The 15,349-nt window shown below is 52.8% G+C and overlaps 6 protein-coding genes across 6 annotated transcripts; 4 read left to right on the top strand and 2 right to left on the bottom strand.

Annotated features, from left to right (window-relative positions):
* Positions 1 to 167: 167 nt before the first annotated feature.
* Positions 168 to 1,633, bottom strand: J7T55_015187 (fad nadbinding domain-containing protein; the record flags this gene model as incomplete). Its single annotated transcript, XM_053139399.1, has 3 exons — positions 168 to 435; positions 490 to 972; positions 1,038 to 1,633. The coding sequence occupies 3 exons, from the start codon at positions 1,631 to 1,633 to the stop codon at positions 168 to 170; spliced, it is 1,347 nt and encodes a 448-aa protein (XP_052996917.1).
* Positions 1,634 to 2,948: 1,315 nt separating this feature from the next.
* J7T55_015186 (sugar transporter 4) lies at positions 2,949 to 5,045 on the top strand (the record flags this gene model as incomplete). The annotated part of the gene is made up of 8 exons (XM_053139398.1): positions 2,949 to 3,105; positions 3,172 to 3,224; positions 3,281 to 3,571; positions 3,636 to 4,083; positions 4,172 to 4,440; positions 4,488 to 4,693; positions 4,750 to 4,813; positions 4,887 to 5,045. 8 exons carry the CDS (start codon positions 2,949 to 2,951, stop codon positions 5,043 to 5,045), a joined length of 1,647 nt encoding a protein of 548 aa, XP_052996916.1.
* Positions 5,046 to 6,352: 1,307 nt separating this feature from the next.
* Positions 6,353 to 7,303, top strand: J7T55_015185 (uncharacterized protein; the record flags this gene model as incomplete). The annotated part of the gene is made up of 1 exon (XM_053139397.1): positions 6,353 to 7,303. One exon carries the CDS (start codon positions 6,353 to 6,355, stop codon positions 7,301 to 7,303), a length of 951 nt encoding a protein of 316 aa, XP_052996915.1.
* Positions 7,304 to 7,430: 127 nt separating this feature from the next.
* Positions 7,431 to 8,036, bottom strand: J7T55_015184 (uncharacterized protein; the record flags this gene model as incomplete). The annotated part of the gene is made up of 1 exon (XM_053139396.1): positions 7,431 to 8,036. The coding sequence occupies one exon, from the start codon at positions 8,034 to 8,036 to the stop codon at positions 7,431 to 7,433; it is 606 nt and encodes a 201-aa protein (XP_052996914.1).
* A 2,982-nt stretch (positions 8,037 to 11,018) lies between these two features.
* On the top strand, positions 11,019 to 12,334 carry J7T55_015183 (peptidase m35 deuterolysin; the record flags this gene model as incomplete). Its single annotated transcript, XM_053139395.1, has 3 exons — positions 11,019 to 11,238; positions 11,447 to 12,259; positions 12,315 to 12,334. The coding sequence occupies 3 exons, from the start codon at positions 11,019 to 11,021 to the stop codon at positions 12,332 to 12,334; spliced, it is 1,053 nt and encodes a 350-aa protein (XP_052996913.1).
* Positions 12,335 to 13,324: 990 nt separating this feature from the next.
* Positions 13,325 to 15,127, top strand: J7T55_015182 (dichlorophenol 6-monooxygenase; the record flags this gene model as incomplete). The annotated part of the gene is made up of 1 exon (XM_053139394.1): positions 13,325 to 15,127. The coding sequence occupies one exon, from the start codon at positions 13,325 to 13,327 to the stop codon at positions 15,125 to 15,127; it is 1,803 nt and encodes a 600-aa protein (XP_052996912.1).
* Positions 15,128 to 15,349: the final 222 nt, after the last annotated feature.

Raw genomic sequence — 15,349 nt, 5'->3', positions numbered from 1 at the left:
GCGTAATGTATGTGAAGAATTGGTATTCGCGATGAGTGGTGTTGTCGTCTATGCAAGCTTGGAAACAAAAGTTGGGCTTAGTGATTTGATGACTGTTCTATTCCTCTGTTTAGGTCTGTGTAAAGTGATGAGACTGAAAAGAAACTAATCAAAAGAATGACATGAATCTAAGTTGTGACAACCGGCTGAATCGTCTCAACATGTTCAACAAATGCACCGTTAGTCTCTGCCCTGTCCCCGGATGGACCAGAATGTCTCTTAAAGACCTCGTCGAAGACTGTCTCTGCATGGGTCTCCGCATCATGGAAATGGATCCAATCATCTCGAGGCATCGCGATGCTCTTGGGATCTTCCCGGACCTTATTCCAATCAGTCTTGTGCCACATATCTCGAGTGGTCTCCCCAGTCTTTTGCACAGCTTTGACACGTTCATATCTGCGTATAGCGTCAGCGGCAGGTTTGTTTTCGCTCCTGAGGCGGATGACGTACCTGATTTCCTCGTGAGTCTTCAACGCTGCCTGTACATTGTCCTTGCCCGCTCTTCGCAGACAAATTCCAAGCGTTGTCCCGTCTTCCATTGCCTGCGTAGCGCCTTGTGCGCTAGTCGGAAGGAATGGGTGTGCCGAGTCTCCCAGGAGCAGGATCCTGCGCTTGTTGCTCACCCAGGTAGGCAATGGGTCACGATAAACGAGCTTCCAATCAACAAGGCTGGGAGTCTTTTCCACGATGGCTTTGCATATGGGATCCCACCCGTCGAGGACCTCGTACACATCCTCAAGCTTACCAGGGAATGACCACGACTCATCAATGTCGTGCTCGTCTTTGTGGGTGAGTACCCAGCAGCAGTCCGAGCCATTTTTTATGGTTGAGAAGAGGAAGTGCACATCTGGTCCAATCCAGCCGTTGAAAGTGTCTCCATTCTCGCAGAATTCCTTGGTGCGAGGATCCTTGATCATGTCCATGTTGGGAAACCTAAAGGCAACGTTAGTACTGCGAGTCGTGATGTGATATGGAAGCTTCATAGAGTCTGTTCGTACCATGCTCTCCAGACTGCGTAGCCGCTGCTCTTAGGCTTGTCCTCGTAACCAAGCACAAGCTCTCTGGCTTTGGACCGAACACCATCCGCCCCAACCACTACGTCGGCAACGATCCGCTCGCCACCTTTCAAAACGATTCCGGCCTTGTCATCAGTCTCAAAATACTCAGCCACATTCTCATCCAGGTGGATCGGGATCCCAAGCTCATCCCTCGCATAGTCGAATATCACCTGGTGAAGCTCACCGCGATGGCCGTTGAACACCGGTGCCTCCTTGTTTGGAGGGGGTGTCTTTTGGTGAAACATAACCTCTCCCGTGTCATATTTGTGGATTCGGAAGCCATACTCGGTCAGGTCAATGCTCAGCTTCCGCAGGCGATCCGAAATCTCGCCCGGGTATTTGCCCCAACGATAAAAAATGCGGCCGCCATTGGACCCAAACGAAATGATGTCGCCGAGGACCTTGAGCTCTGGAAAGGACTCGTAGACCTCGACATCGTGACCTTGCCGATGGCATTCTATGGCTGCGGTGAGGCCGCCGAAGCCTGCTCCCACGACGACGACTTTGATGCCGGTCTTAGGCTTGGTGGTGGCCATGACTGCTCGATGCGTGATGTGAAGTGTAAGCAGTGTTGCGTTGACTGTAGTGCCGTTCAATTACTGTAAACAGCGCTGGCTGCGTCCTGTCGTCAAACCGTGTTGTGGCCAAGCCAAGAGGTAGTGTTTGCGACGTGTGAGTTGGAAGCCGAGGAAAATGTAAATTGCTACAGATACTTCCCAGATGAACGTGAACAATCCTGAAACGAGGTTACTATAGACGCATCTCCACATTACCCGCCGGCAGATCGGCAGAGGTTAGTCATGTCAAAGATGTCTTCCGAGGCATGGTTATCTTGTGCACGCGGCTTCAATGTTGCTGTGAGACGGCCCCTCAGCTCCGGCTGCCTTGATCCATAACTCGTGTGGGTCACTTGGGCCAATGCAGGGTGGTAGATATCCCGCGGGTCATCTATTGGAATAATTGCGCCAACCTCCCAGATGCGACTATGATGGTTGTGACACCCGCCCAAGCGTGCAGGGGCTGTCCCCTATGCCCGCCGCGTCTTCTCCCCGCACATCCAGATCGTCCCTGTCACTTGTCCACCCGGCAAACTTGATCCTGGTAGCGGATAGACACTAGATTTGCTGTCATCGGGCTGCAGAAGTACCGGCCGTCCAGACATCAGTCAGCTTCAACAAATCCCACGCTATTCAGGAGATGTTGACACCCCGCCGAACACGAGACCAGACTGTTACAGTCTAGCCCATTTCCTAACATCGAACATATGGGGTTATACGCAACGCGGCCCCAGCATATTGGGAATTCGAGCGACAAACTTGTCAGGGGCAGGGGCATCCCTTGCTTTCCCCTCGAAGCTACCCCGGATTCCAGATGGGTCTAAGGCACAGGACTGATCAAAGAGGGGAGTTACCCCGGACTTTGGCTTGAAATAGTGGAGCGCCATAGAAACTTCGCAGGCCGGCAGTTATCCCATTTGGCCAAACAGTTCGTCGGAACCTGAATAAGCGTGGTCTGCAGTGTGACATTTCGCCCAGCGCGTCTCCGAGACGCCATTCGTTGTCAGCGGCTGGGATGAATCGGCAAAATGCACAATGGCGTCGAATCTCCCATATTGGATGAGTGATACGTAGATCTATCTAGCATTCAGAAAGATGGTGGTCGTATTTGCTGGGTACCCGTGACAGGCTCGAGCGCTTTAAGATTGTACATATGAAAGGCTGACTCCTCTCCAAAGCTGACAACGAGACATGTAGGGGTCGATTTTCGACTTTCTTCGATCTTGTTTCTAGATTCTACTTCTATCGTCCATACAGCATCGGCGCCTCGACGCCGAAATTCATCGTATTCGTCATGAAGCCCGACCAAGCTATGGAGACGAAAGTCACAAATGCCAGCGACCGATCTCAGAGTCCCAATTCGGATCCTCCAAGAAAGACCTATACGATAAAGGCTCACTGGAAATGCCTCGCAGCTTGCACCCTCGTGTCTATGTGCCCCTTCCAATATGGTGTGTCCTTCTCGCAAATATCAGGCGGTTCCTATTCGAAGGAAGCGTACTAATTTGAATATTAAGGATTGGACTTTGGCCTCATCGGTGGACTTCAGGCCATGATTGGCTTTCTGAAGGTACGGCTGATTACAACCTCCTTTAGATATCTCATCGCATTCCTGACCTTCAATAGATTTTCGGGCATGAAGCACCAGAGACCCCGCTGGGCTGGAACCTCTCAACAGAGCGTCAACAACTCATCTCCTCCCTAATGACCCTCGGCGCCTTCTTAAGTTCATCAACCGCAGGTCCCATTGCCTCATTCATGGGCCGCAAGCCAAGTATATGGGCCGCCAGTCTCCTCTGCTGTGTGTCCAATGTCATCATGATGACCACAACGAATATCAATGCGATATATATCGGCCGTCTGCTCCTTGGGTTGGCCAATGGCCTATTCATGACATTCTCGCAACTATATATCCAGGTAACCTTCTGAGGCCTGCGTCGTGTTTCCAATATGAAACGGCACTGACAGCGACGTCCGACAGGAATCGGTCCCCGCACGCTACCGTGGTCTAATGATATCGTCGTTCCAAGTTTGGACCTCAGTAGGGTCCCTAATCGGCACCATAGTCGACAACTTCACAGCGAAGATCATGGGCAGGGAATCATATCTGATTCCGCTGGGGCTGATTTATATCGTCCCCCTCATTATGTCTGTGGGCCTGCTCATAATCCCTGAGTCTCCCAGGTGGCTCCTCGAACACGGTCACAGAGACAAAGCCCTCAAGTCGCTGCTCTGGCATCGGCCATACGACCAGGCGGAGGCAGAGGAGGAGCTCAAAGATATGCAAGAAGCCCTTGACAGCGAGGTCAACACAAAGAAAAATGCCGCCATAAAAGATATGTGGACACATCCGGTGGATCGCAGGAGAACTATACTAGCAGTCTGCGCCATCACGCTTCAAGGCGCCTCTGGTGCGATGTACATGATAGGTCTGTCACCACCCGATTTTCTTTTTTTGAAACAACCTTCCCGGACGTCCCCAATAACATCTAAAACCCGGTCTCTGACGTTCCTCAGCTTATGGCACATATTTCTTCGAGATGGCAAATATCGGCAACAGCTTCGAGAACTCGTGTATTCTCACTGCTGTCGGTGTTTTCGCTATCATACTCAACAGTGCCGTCGTCACTCATATTGGCCGTCGACGTGTCTTCCTTACTATCGGCTTGTTTATTTGCGGACTTTCTCAGCTTCTCACAGCTATCATCTACACCATCAAGCCTGGCACTCAGTCGACTGGAAAAGGCATAGTCGGCCTTGCAATCATATACATATTTGGCTACAACGTGAGTGCCATTATGCTCTCTGGGTTTACATTGCTGACAACCAGTAGGGAATGGTGGCCACGTATGCCTGGATATCGGGCGGTGAGCTCCCGTCTCAGCGACTTCGGTCTTACACATTTGGCCTCGCAACAGCTGTCGGTTTCTTCGCCGCCTGGCTAGCGACCTTCACTGCGCCGTACTTCATCAACCCCGAGTCTCTTAACTGGGGCCCTAAGTATGGCTACATCTGGACGCCGTCTTGCTGGCTTGCAGCGTGGGTCTTCCCGTATCTGTCCGAACGTGCTTCGGTGTGTTACTGACCAAAAACAGTGCCTGGGTCTTCTTCTTCCTGCCGGAAGTCAAGGATCGCTCCCTCGAGGAGATCGATGAGATGGTGAGTCTCGGCGTGTCTTCCTAGCTAAAAGCAACCATGAAAACCCTTTGACTAAGCCGTGGCCATCGTATAGTTCGAGGCGCGCCTTCCCGCCAGAAAGTTCCGACAGTATGTCTGCGTCGGTAGAGCTGGCCGCGAGGCAGAGAAGAAGGAAGCAGAGGTTGTTCATGCGGAGGAAGTCGTCTGGTCTGATGGCAAAGTTGCTACTGAGGCTGCGACAGTTGTTGCTTGATATAACAGTCAAGGCGAATGATTATGCTTCGAGACTTTTCTCCCTCACACATTGGTTGATTGTGCCGGTATATATCAATTTTAAGGCTCCTATCTGCTCGAATGGATCTCCACGCCTATCGCTCTTTGATTCCTGACCTCAACGTAATTCGGGAAACTACCAGACCTCTTAGCCATACTTTGCATGCGAAGAAACGATAATCTGGACGTAGAAGTCATGTCAAGCTGGAAATTGGTTCGCGAATGCCCAAATTACGACAAAGCAGTAATGATTCTGCTCACGAGCGTATGATATATCTGAAAAAGGCTACAGAAAGGCGAGGGAGACGAACAGGTTTCAGCTGTTGTCTGTCCGCAATACATTGATTTCTTCCGCCCTGCACGCCCGCATCACGCCAAAATTGCTCATACCGCGTAAATCTCCTTTTGGAACAAATGTCTGCAATATTTGACTCTATTAAGAGGCACTTTGGGCTTGTGAGCCCTACTAATGGATGAATTTCTGGCATGCCCACCCGGGCAAAGATGCGAAGGCGCTTAAGACGAGGATGAGTCTTCTACTTTTCTCCAGGACCGAGTACCGTCAACATGTGTGACCTGAATCTTCGGACTCTATGCACTCAAACTCTCCTACAGAACTGTAAGCCTGACATCTCGACGTACAATTCATGTGAGCATTCCTGGCCATCATACACGTAGCTCGCACGTATGATAGTCTGAGTGCATCATACTATTTCTGAAAGCCCAGTGATATCATCGAGTTGAGAAAGAAACGTTCGGATCTCGACTTCCGCCTTAAATTTCCTCCAGATTAAAAACTGCCTAGGTAGACGCTTTGTAGTATTGCTACCCTTTACGAAGAGAAAAGCCGACAAGATCCTGTTCCTGGTTCCTCTCTGCTAGGGTCTGTCCCCCTAACATTTTGAGTTTCGGTGTGACATCGGAGCTCTGGAAACTCTTCACACCGGCGCGATCAGAAATTTTGTCGACAATGTTCACGCCATACATTTTCTCGACCTTTCAACATTGTATTATGGCATTGCGAAGCCATGCCAAGGGTCAATCGGGGAGCACTGGACCACGGAATCGGGGGCGGCGCCGAGTGGGGCCGGATTGTCAATGCGACGTCCGTTCTGGCCCTGGCGGCCGTTTCGAGGAGAGCATTGAAACAGCTTGGCGCTTGGCGGGTCCTCGCCGCGTAGCAGACGAGCTATTTCCATCACAACCAAGCATCTCAATCAATCTGTCGTCAAGACAATCTAATCTGCCTCCAAGAGATGCAGTGGAACAAACTGTGGCACCGTGGCAATGGAGTCGACGCAGTACTCACGACTACCGGACCCGGACACTTTCGAGCTGGAGCCCGACTACTTCGAATTGGAGAAGCTCCTGCACCCGCCTACTCGAGCAGCGCGGCTGAAGGACTGGGCGCGTCGTAATGCTCTTCTCGTGGGCCTCGTCGCGCTCTTTTTCTGCGTCGCCATCCTATATATCGCGGCGCAACTCGCATCGAGGCCGGGACTATGGCATATAGGACGACCGTCAGGGGCATCTCTCAAGCAGGCAATAGAACAACCAACCCAACAGCCGAAGATAGTGGAAACCGACAAAGGAATTCTGCTGGAAGAAGGACCCGACCAAACCCAGATCGAAGGCGACAACGAACTGCTGACACAAGAAGGCGACGCAGTCGAAGTACAAGGAGGTGGTAATAACGGCAACGTGACCTTGGATGTCCCCGGAGCGGACGTCGTAGCCGGAGACAACAATGGCCAGGCGACACTCCAGAGCCCGGCTCCCCAGCAACAGGATCCCCCGGAGCCACCCATACCCATCAAGGCGGTGTTCTACAGTGGCTCTGAGGGCCCCAAGGCCTGTCGAGGGCACGTCCTTGCCGTCATCAACCTCCCCAAGCCTGCTGGGATGGGCGTCCCAGGTCCGGCGCAGTGCTACAACTTCCCCGGAGAGCAGTTCTCTGGGTGTGCCAACTTCTGGGCGAACAAAGCCGACGGATGTGCGGCGAAAGTGTTCGGAGAGACGAACTGCCGGACCTACTTGAACACGGCTGCGTTCATGGTCGAGAACAGGGCGGTCGGGGGCCACTGGCGCAGCGTAGAGGTACAGTGCGGGATCCCGGAGCCTGATCCTGCGACGTTGGGCAAGCCGCCTATGATGGATCAGATCTCGTCAATGGTGGACAACGACAAAGCAAAAGGCGGGAAGCGGGAGGTCAGCGATGATGCACAGCTACCCGCGTGAAGTGTTCGACGAGGGCTTGTGCCCATAGACAGAGAAGCACGCATTTGCATACCCAGGAGGAGCAATATGAACCAACAACAGAGACTTTTCAGCGACTAGCGAGCTATTGGTCTAGAAAGATGGTCGCTCAGTCGACCTCGATCTCGACGCTTTCCGACGAGTATGTGCCAGCCACAGCGCCACCTCCATGCGCCCCCTTCTCGATAGCCTCCTCGTTCAACTCGTCCCTCGACTTCGGCCAGACCCCCATCCACCGCCCCTTGACCTGGACCGTGGACTTCTTCCCCTTGAGTTTCTCGGCCGGCACCAGCAGCTCCCTGAGCTCTACCTGATTCTCCCGGCTCTCGCCCGGGGCCAGGCTCACAAGCGACTCGTCGCTGGGAGGCGTCTTGCGCTGTACCATGATGCGGCTGATTTCCAGCGGCTCAGACGCATCCGAGGGCGTGATGTATACCGTGCCTAGCGACAAGGCGAGTTGGTCCAGCGGCGAGTCCCATGTGAGGATGGTGACGGGCTTGGGAGAGTTGTTGGTCACCTTGATTGATATTGCCGGTGGCGACTTTGATGCCTGGCTGAGAGATATATGCAGTTGCGAGAGGATGTCATTGTCTTGGCTGGCCATCTTGAACGAGGCTGGGACTTGGTCGAGGTTGTGGTAGATGAATGTGAGAACGCCGAAGACGAAAAGACCAGTGAAGATTGTGTGGAGGGCGAATTGCGTCCTCGCAGGCATTGGTGGTGGTGCTGAGGACTGACGTCACAGTATGAATCTTGTATGGAGTGGTTACCGAGGCTGTTCCCCTAATTCAACACTATAATGAACGAGACGAGATCGCTTTCGAACGTTCCTTTTGGAAGAAATTACAGGTGTGCTTTACGCGCCCCTTGTTGTGGAGTAATTCACGTAGAAATGCCCGCAGTTTGTTATTCAAAATTGTCTCGTAGTCGAGCTGGCTGTTGTAAAACCGAAGACCTCAATTTCCGCGTGTTGTGATATTTCTTAGGTAAGACTCCCTTATCTGAGGCACCCATCATCAAACCAGCTGTTTGTGGACGGATGCGAAGGGGCGTAGGCAATGCGTCGACCATTCGAGAACTCTGCCCAGGGATAAACGCGCCATGCCACCCCCGCTCCATGCCTGATCTTGGCATAGTATGCCATCGTCCTCGCTTGTCAGAACCCGGCCGATTTCAAGGCTTGGTACGGCAGACACACCTGCTCCTGCAGATTGCGAGAACTAGGTGCAGCAGGCCGTATATCCAGATGTCAACACAGTGGCTCGGCCAGTATGGTTGAACGTTCTTCCTTGCCAGACACTCGGGTGATGCTCTCATGACGATGTCCACTCTGGCTTGGTCCTTTTACGACTACTGTTACCTTCCAGAAGTGTTTTGGTTTGTACGACTTCTCTGAATTGGATTGTCGATCATCCCATTCCCAATTCCTATCGACGCTGGATGAGCGACGAGGGCCATCTGATATTCCACATCAGGAGACACACGACAGTCTGTTCGTCCCATCCTGACCCCGCACCCAGCGCAGCTACACACAGTACAGTATATTACAGTACTGCATGGAAGTCGCGTCTGCATAGACTCCGGAGTTTGTTATGGCCGTGGGGACCTGTGCATTCAGTTGGGAAACGAGACCGAAGACCGAGTGCCGGTGGTGCCGGTGATGGTGATGATAATTGGCCACTCGACAATATGGCTGAAGCAGGCTCACATGAAGATAAGGCTTAAGTGGCACTGCCAAGCAAAACCAGAACTCAGGAGAGGGCCTTTTAGCAGGGGCGAGTGCTCCTCTCTTTGGTTGGATGCTACGCGCCCAGGCCTATGTAGGACGGCGGCTCCTAACGGCGGCTTGGCGCCGAGAGCTTGGGACATCATGCAGTGCCGTGACCGAGATTGGTTGGGCGGGCATGGTCGCCGGTGCAGTTGTATCAGCGAGAATGTAGCTGTGTGGGGGACATGTCAGCAGCAATTAAGGTGGACTCTAGCTCCGGCCCTGGCATCCTTATCTGACCTAGTGGCCCTGCACAGCTTGATGTACAATTAAGCTTATACCCGACCTCTCCTTGCGGCTCTACAGTTCCGCGTACAGTATTGCCATGTACTATCACGGACTTTGTCGCGACAGCAACCATCCGGCCATCCGATAACTCTGCGAGATTAGGTCACAGTTCGTCCCAGACAGATCATTGCAGCTTTTGGAAGGTGTCAATGGAAGCCTAGCGAGCACTGGAGTATGAGCCAGTCTTGAGTTTTCAAGCTTCGCGGGAACCACATGTCCCAAGATCTGCGCCAGATGGACGATTTTTACTGTACGGTCTGGACCGTCCTCGACGGAACTCGCTGTGGAGTCGGAGAAGCAGGCCACACCTCGCTCGCCGAGTCGGAAGATACAAGCCGGGAAGAAAATCACCGGAGAGCATCAAGTCACCCGCGCCTGGTAAATCCACGAACCCCAGCCAGATGACCCCCCTGGGAGGGCTGTTTGTCGTTTCCTCGCCACTCCATGGCACTTTATCTCAGACAGTTCATCGTCATTGTGGCCCAGGGGTCACCAACACCACCACCCTTTGCCTCCCCCTCCCCCTCCCCCTCCCCCTCCCCCTCCCCCCTGCGGAACAAACATGGAGATTATTCGCCCAGTAAAGCCTTCTACTTTCGGAAAGCAATTCGGAAAGGATCACATTAGATGGAACACCCAGGGGAGCCTATTGGTGAGATGTCCCGCGAATGCTGTGAATCTTCCCGTCACCAGTATGCATGGGCCCCCGCCCCACGGCCGTCTGCAGAAACTCATCCAACCTATCATGGACTGTAATAAGAGGCTTGGCTCGCTGGATACATCGTACTGTGTATTAAGATAGGAATCTCACCACGTTCCAAATGTAATGATCAACAGTTACCGGCAGCAATTGTACCTAAATTCCAGTTCGGTCGCCATATCTCGCCGTCGTCAACTGTCCTTCTCGCTCGGCCAGCCGCAGGGTGGCGACACTAATCATGCACATGCATGCCAATACGGCAATGAGGAGTGGTTGCTACGCTCCAAGAAAGCTTCACTATTTCCAAGGCGTCAAAAGGATCGTGAAGGCTTGGACTTTTTCGCATGGCCCACTCTTCAGATATCGAGGGCGACAAGGGCTATCCTTGGGCTTACTGCAAATGGAACCACATTGCTCCTATCAAATTGCATCCTCTATAGTTTCCAAGATCAACACATCATAGTCAGGTCTCCTGAACAATACCACCGACACCCCTCAACTGTACCGCCTTCCCCGAGCGTTCTCTACCCTTCCGCATCACCTCGCCCGGGCCTGGTCACTATCATCTCCGGCACTGCTAGCCGCCGTTTGACCCTGCAAGATGGCCTCAGCTTCCGAATTGGTAATTCCCCGCCGGCTTGGGGCGTATTCCTTGCCGTGTTCTGGGCGATGCTTCTATCTGTTGTTCCTTGTGCGGTATAGGTCCACTGTATCGGAGGTTTTTCAACTCCAATAGAGTATATCCACATCCCAAGTACTCTTCTGAGATCGAATATAAAGAATGGACGAATCTCCCTAATTATCCCATCTCGTGTCTCCTGTCTCCATCCCTCACTTCACATCACAGTCTTTCTCCGGCACCATCACCAGGCAAACGGCCCAGTCTCGTCTAGACACAAGCATCTGCTCAGCTTCGTCCTCGTCAGTATCAGCCAGTCACCATGAAGTTCTTCACCGGCCTTTCCCTCGTTGCCTCCGCCCTTGCGATGAGGATGGACGTTACCAAGCGTGACAGCCCACTCAAGGTTGAGATCCAGAGTGTTGGCAACTCTGCTGTCAAGGCCGTTGTCACCAACACCGGCTCTGAGCCCATCAAGCTGATGAAGACTGGCTCCATCCTGGACCAGACTGCCGTCGAGAAGGCCGAGATTTTCTCTGGTTGTATGTGTTAACACCCCTTGGTCACAAACATGGTCAACCCTTGTCACTCTATGCACTATGTCTTGAACCTGCGGGGCCGTGCTCCTGCCCAGCATCATGCTATGCATTTTACGAGCAGCATATGGCGATATTGACCTTGGTCGTGGGAACTACAACAGGTTCTCCTTTGCTGGTTTGTGCGCATAGGCTAACAACGTCACACGCATAGCCGACCAGGTCGCCTTCGATGGTGTTCGCCTCCAGATCCAGACCAGCGAGGTGGCTGAGGATGCCTTCCAGACCCTGGCTGCCGGTGAGAGTGTTGAGGCCGAGTTCGACCCCGCTGAGGTCCATGACTTGAGCACCGGTGGTGACTTCGACTTCCTCGTCCGTGGAACGTTCTTGACCGCCTCTGCGGACAGCACCAGCATCGACGGCTCCGTGCCCTTCGACAGCAATTTGCTGAAGTCTCACGTCGACGGTGTTGCCGCCGCCAAGGTCCGTCGGGACTTCCACGAGAACATCAAGCGGACCGTTGTCCAGTCCGACTGCACAGGAACCCGCGGAACTGCTCAGCGCACTGCCTTGAGCAACTGCGCCGCCCTGGCCCGCAAGGCTGCCACCGCCGCCACCAGCGGCGCCGCTGCCAAGCTGACCGAGTACTTCAAGTCGTCCACGTCAGCCACCCGCAGCACCGTCGCCGCCGTCTTCAACGCCGCCGCCACCGAGTGCGGCAGCACAACCTCTGGCGTGAGCACGCAGTACTGCACCGACGTGCTCAGCTCCTGCTCAAGCAACGTCCTCGCCTACACCTACCCCTCCCAGAGCCTCATGGTCTCGTGCCCCCTGTACTTCAGCGCCTTGACTGCTCTCAGCACCCAGTGCCACGCTCAGGACCAGGCCACCACCACTCTCCACGAGACCACCCACCTGAGGCAGATCAAGGGAACCGCCGACAACGGCTACGGCTACAACGCCATCCAGGGCCTGACCTCCGCTCAAAGCTTGAACAACGCTGACAGCTACGCGCTGTTTGCCAATGGTAGGTTTCTTCCCTTGCCGAGACTTGTGGGCCCAGACGCTGACATCTTCCACAGCCATCCAGGTCGGATGCTAGAGACAATCGCCTACTGGACCCACCTAATGGGGCCTTTTACGGCATGTAAACCAGCCTGCCGGAGAGGATTTCTTTTGTGTCACTGATGACACCAAATTGGGCTGAGATATGAGTTGTACATGGATGTATACAAGACATACTACTTAAATTAGCTGTACATATTCTCCACACTATACAACAAACTTTCTCCTGACAAGAACATAAGCTTTCACACTATCGATTTGTGGTGGCTGGACTCACCCAATGAATTGGCTAACCGTATTCCATATTCACCAAAGGAACGTAAAAGCACAAACTGTCGCATTTACAAATACAAGAGGAAAGAAGGCTGTTATAACTGGAGCTATTCATCGTGTGAGGACTCATGCAGGACTCAACGTAACCCAACAGTCGGAGTGCGGGTGGGAGCACCATTTTGAAGCACCCGAATTTGGATACGCACCCATGGCACCATCTCACCCTCTCTGCACTGTCTCTCGCAACTATTCAATGTGCTATCGCTGCTTTGCGATTTTCCAATCAAAACACAGTCAATTCAGGCTAGAAATAGGAAGATACTTGCTTCAATGGTTATGTTTCCCTTGCCCTTCCTTCTGTCGTGAAGCACCAAGGAAATTTTCTGACAAGTCATTCTCATATCATGTATTTGAATTCTTGCACAGCATGAATTCGCGTGAGACTGAGAGATTGTTTAAGTAATGCAATGGTTGCCGTTGCAGTCCCTGCGTTTTGTAAATGAAGTAGTTGTTACGTTTGATTTCTTTACCATGTCTTTATACACGGAGAAAACCTGCCGCCATCGGAAGCAGGTAAGCTTCAAGTAGACTGAGTGCAAGGGTCACAACCCGCGGGTTACGGAAGCCCACGGCTGTTCTCCACTGGACCCAGCATCTGAAAAGTCAGTGTCTTACTTAGACTGAACACTTACCATTGATCAGAAGGACTCCCAATTTTTTAAGGCTGCCCATGGTATCTCCCACTGCCGTCAACATGTCATCGACATCTGCGCAAATGGTGCACCCTGTCGCCATCATCGGCGGCGGTCCAGTCGGTCTCAGTGCAAGCATTCTGCTCTCGCTTCGCAAGATTCCGCACATCCTGCTCGAGCGACACACGGGGACGTCCATTCACCCCAAAGCGTGCGGCATTAATCAACGAACCACTGAGATATTCCGCTTGATGGGCATATATGACAAACTTCGAGAATCTGCGTGCCCTGATGATATCAAAAGTCGCACAGCTTGGTATACAAGTCTCGGGACTGACGGTGACAATTCTATCGACGGCCGCGAGATCTGGAGCCGAGATGCATGGGGCGGTGGGCCTGATGCCAAGGACTACGAGAGGCACAGCCCAGCGCGATACGAAATTCTTCCGCAAATACGCCTGGAGCCGTTGCTCGTCGATAGGGCCAAAGAGCTCAGCCCCGAGAGTCTAGAATTTGGGTCCGAAGTCACGGATCTGGAAGAGCGGGGTAGCTGTGTCGCCCTCAAAGTATTGCAGAGGGGCACCGGCGTCACGAAGGAAGTCCTCGCGCGCTTCGTGATAGCAGCCGACGGAGGGCGCGGTGTCACAGACAAGCTGGGGATCGACTGGACTGGAGAGCGTGATATCCTTGAGATGGTATCCGTGCACTTCCGCGCGCGGCTTCGCGAGCGGCATCCGGACCCCAGGAACTTTATAACATGGTTCTCACATCCTGACGCTGGGGGCAGCATCCGCACAGGGTATTTGTATCAGATTGGCCCATGGCCCTTTAATAGCCCGGAAGCGAAAGCGAGTGAGGAATGGGTCTTTGCACGCGCTCGGGCTGCAAATGATCCCGGGAGCTTCGACCGGGACGCGATGCTCAAGAGGCTGAAGGATACCTTAAAGGTTGGCGAAATTCCTATGGACATTATAAGCCTCAGTCATTGGAACGTCCAAGCTATATCGGCGAAAACCTATAGGAAGGGCCGCGTGTTCCTAGCCGGTGATGCCGCGCATAAAATCCCTCCATGGGGAGCACTCGGTATGAATACCGGAATCCAAGATGTCCAGAATCTTGTCTGGAAGCTCCAAATGGCGTTGAAGGATGAGAAGAAGTATAATTCTTTACTATCAAGTTACGATACTGAAAGACGGCCGGTGGGAGAGAGGGTCGGGCAATCCAGTCTGCATAACTTGCGCAGCCACGCCCTAATCATGGACGCAGCCCTCGGGATGAGCCCGGAAAAGTCCACAGACGAGAATCGCACGTCCATTATGGCATACTTTAATTCTGCTCATCCAAATCATGCGATGAAGAGACAGGCAGTCGAGGATGCCTCCAAAGTGTTAGATCTGGAATTCAAGGCACCTGGTGCGGAAATAGGCTGGTTCTACCGTGGGGTTGGTGGTGCAACTGATGCAGACCACGCACCGCATCTTTTAGAAGATGGGAGCCTTAACTCTGGAGTTGTCATACCATCGACTGTGCCGGGTCATAATCTTCCCCATGTTTGGATTTATAGAAACGGTCAGAAACTGGCCGTCCGGGACCTTATTCCGCTGGACAAGTTCTTGTTATTGGTCGACAATCGGCCGGACTGGGAACTTCTAGATTCTAATTTGTTGCATATCCAAAGAGTCACAAGTTCCGGTGGAGTTGATGGCTGGGCAGAACCTACGCAAGAATGGACGAGATTACTTGGCGGTAATGAAGCGGTCCTCGTGAGGCCAGACGGTATTTTTGCCTGGCGCGGATCATGGCAGAGCTCACTTCCTCATGTTTGGCCAGGGATCTTGGAACGAGCTTTGTATATCATCGGCTAGCATCGGACGCTGTGAAGAAATATCTGATGAGCCCCATGATTTCACTCTGCTTTAAAGGAGTTTGGAACGGGGAGAGCCACTGCTCTTTACATAGTCATTTGCGACTCTTGCACACTGTCTGACTATTCAGCGAATTCTTCAAGCAAGCACCTCATTAAGCGCTGGTAATGAAAGCCAAATGAGAAAGGAAAAGGAAAAGGAAAAACATGAAAGAAACCCCAT

This window comes from Diaporthe amygdali (genome assembly GCF_026229845.1).
Source record: "Diaporthe amygdali strain CAA958 chromosome Unknown NODE_5_length_1802954_cov_64_987939, whole genome shotgun sequence".
Taxonomy (NCBI): domain Eukaryota; kingdom Fungi; phylum Ascomycota; class Sordariomycetes; order Diaporthales; family Diaporthaceae; genus Diaporthe; species Diaporthe amygdali.
This window is presented reverse-complemented; position numbering and strand designations above follow the sequence as displayed.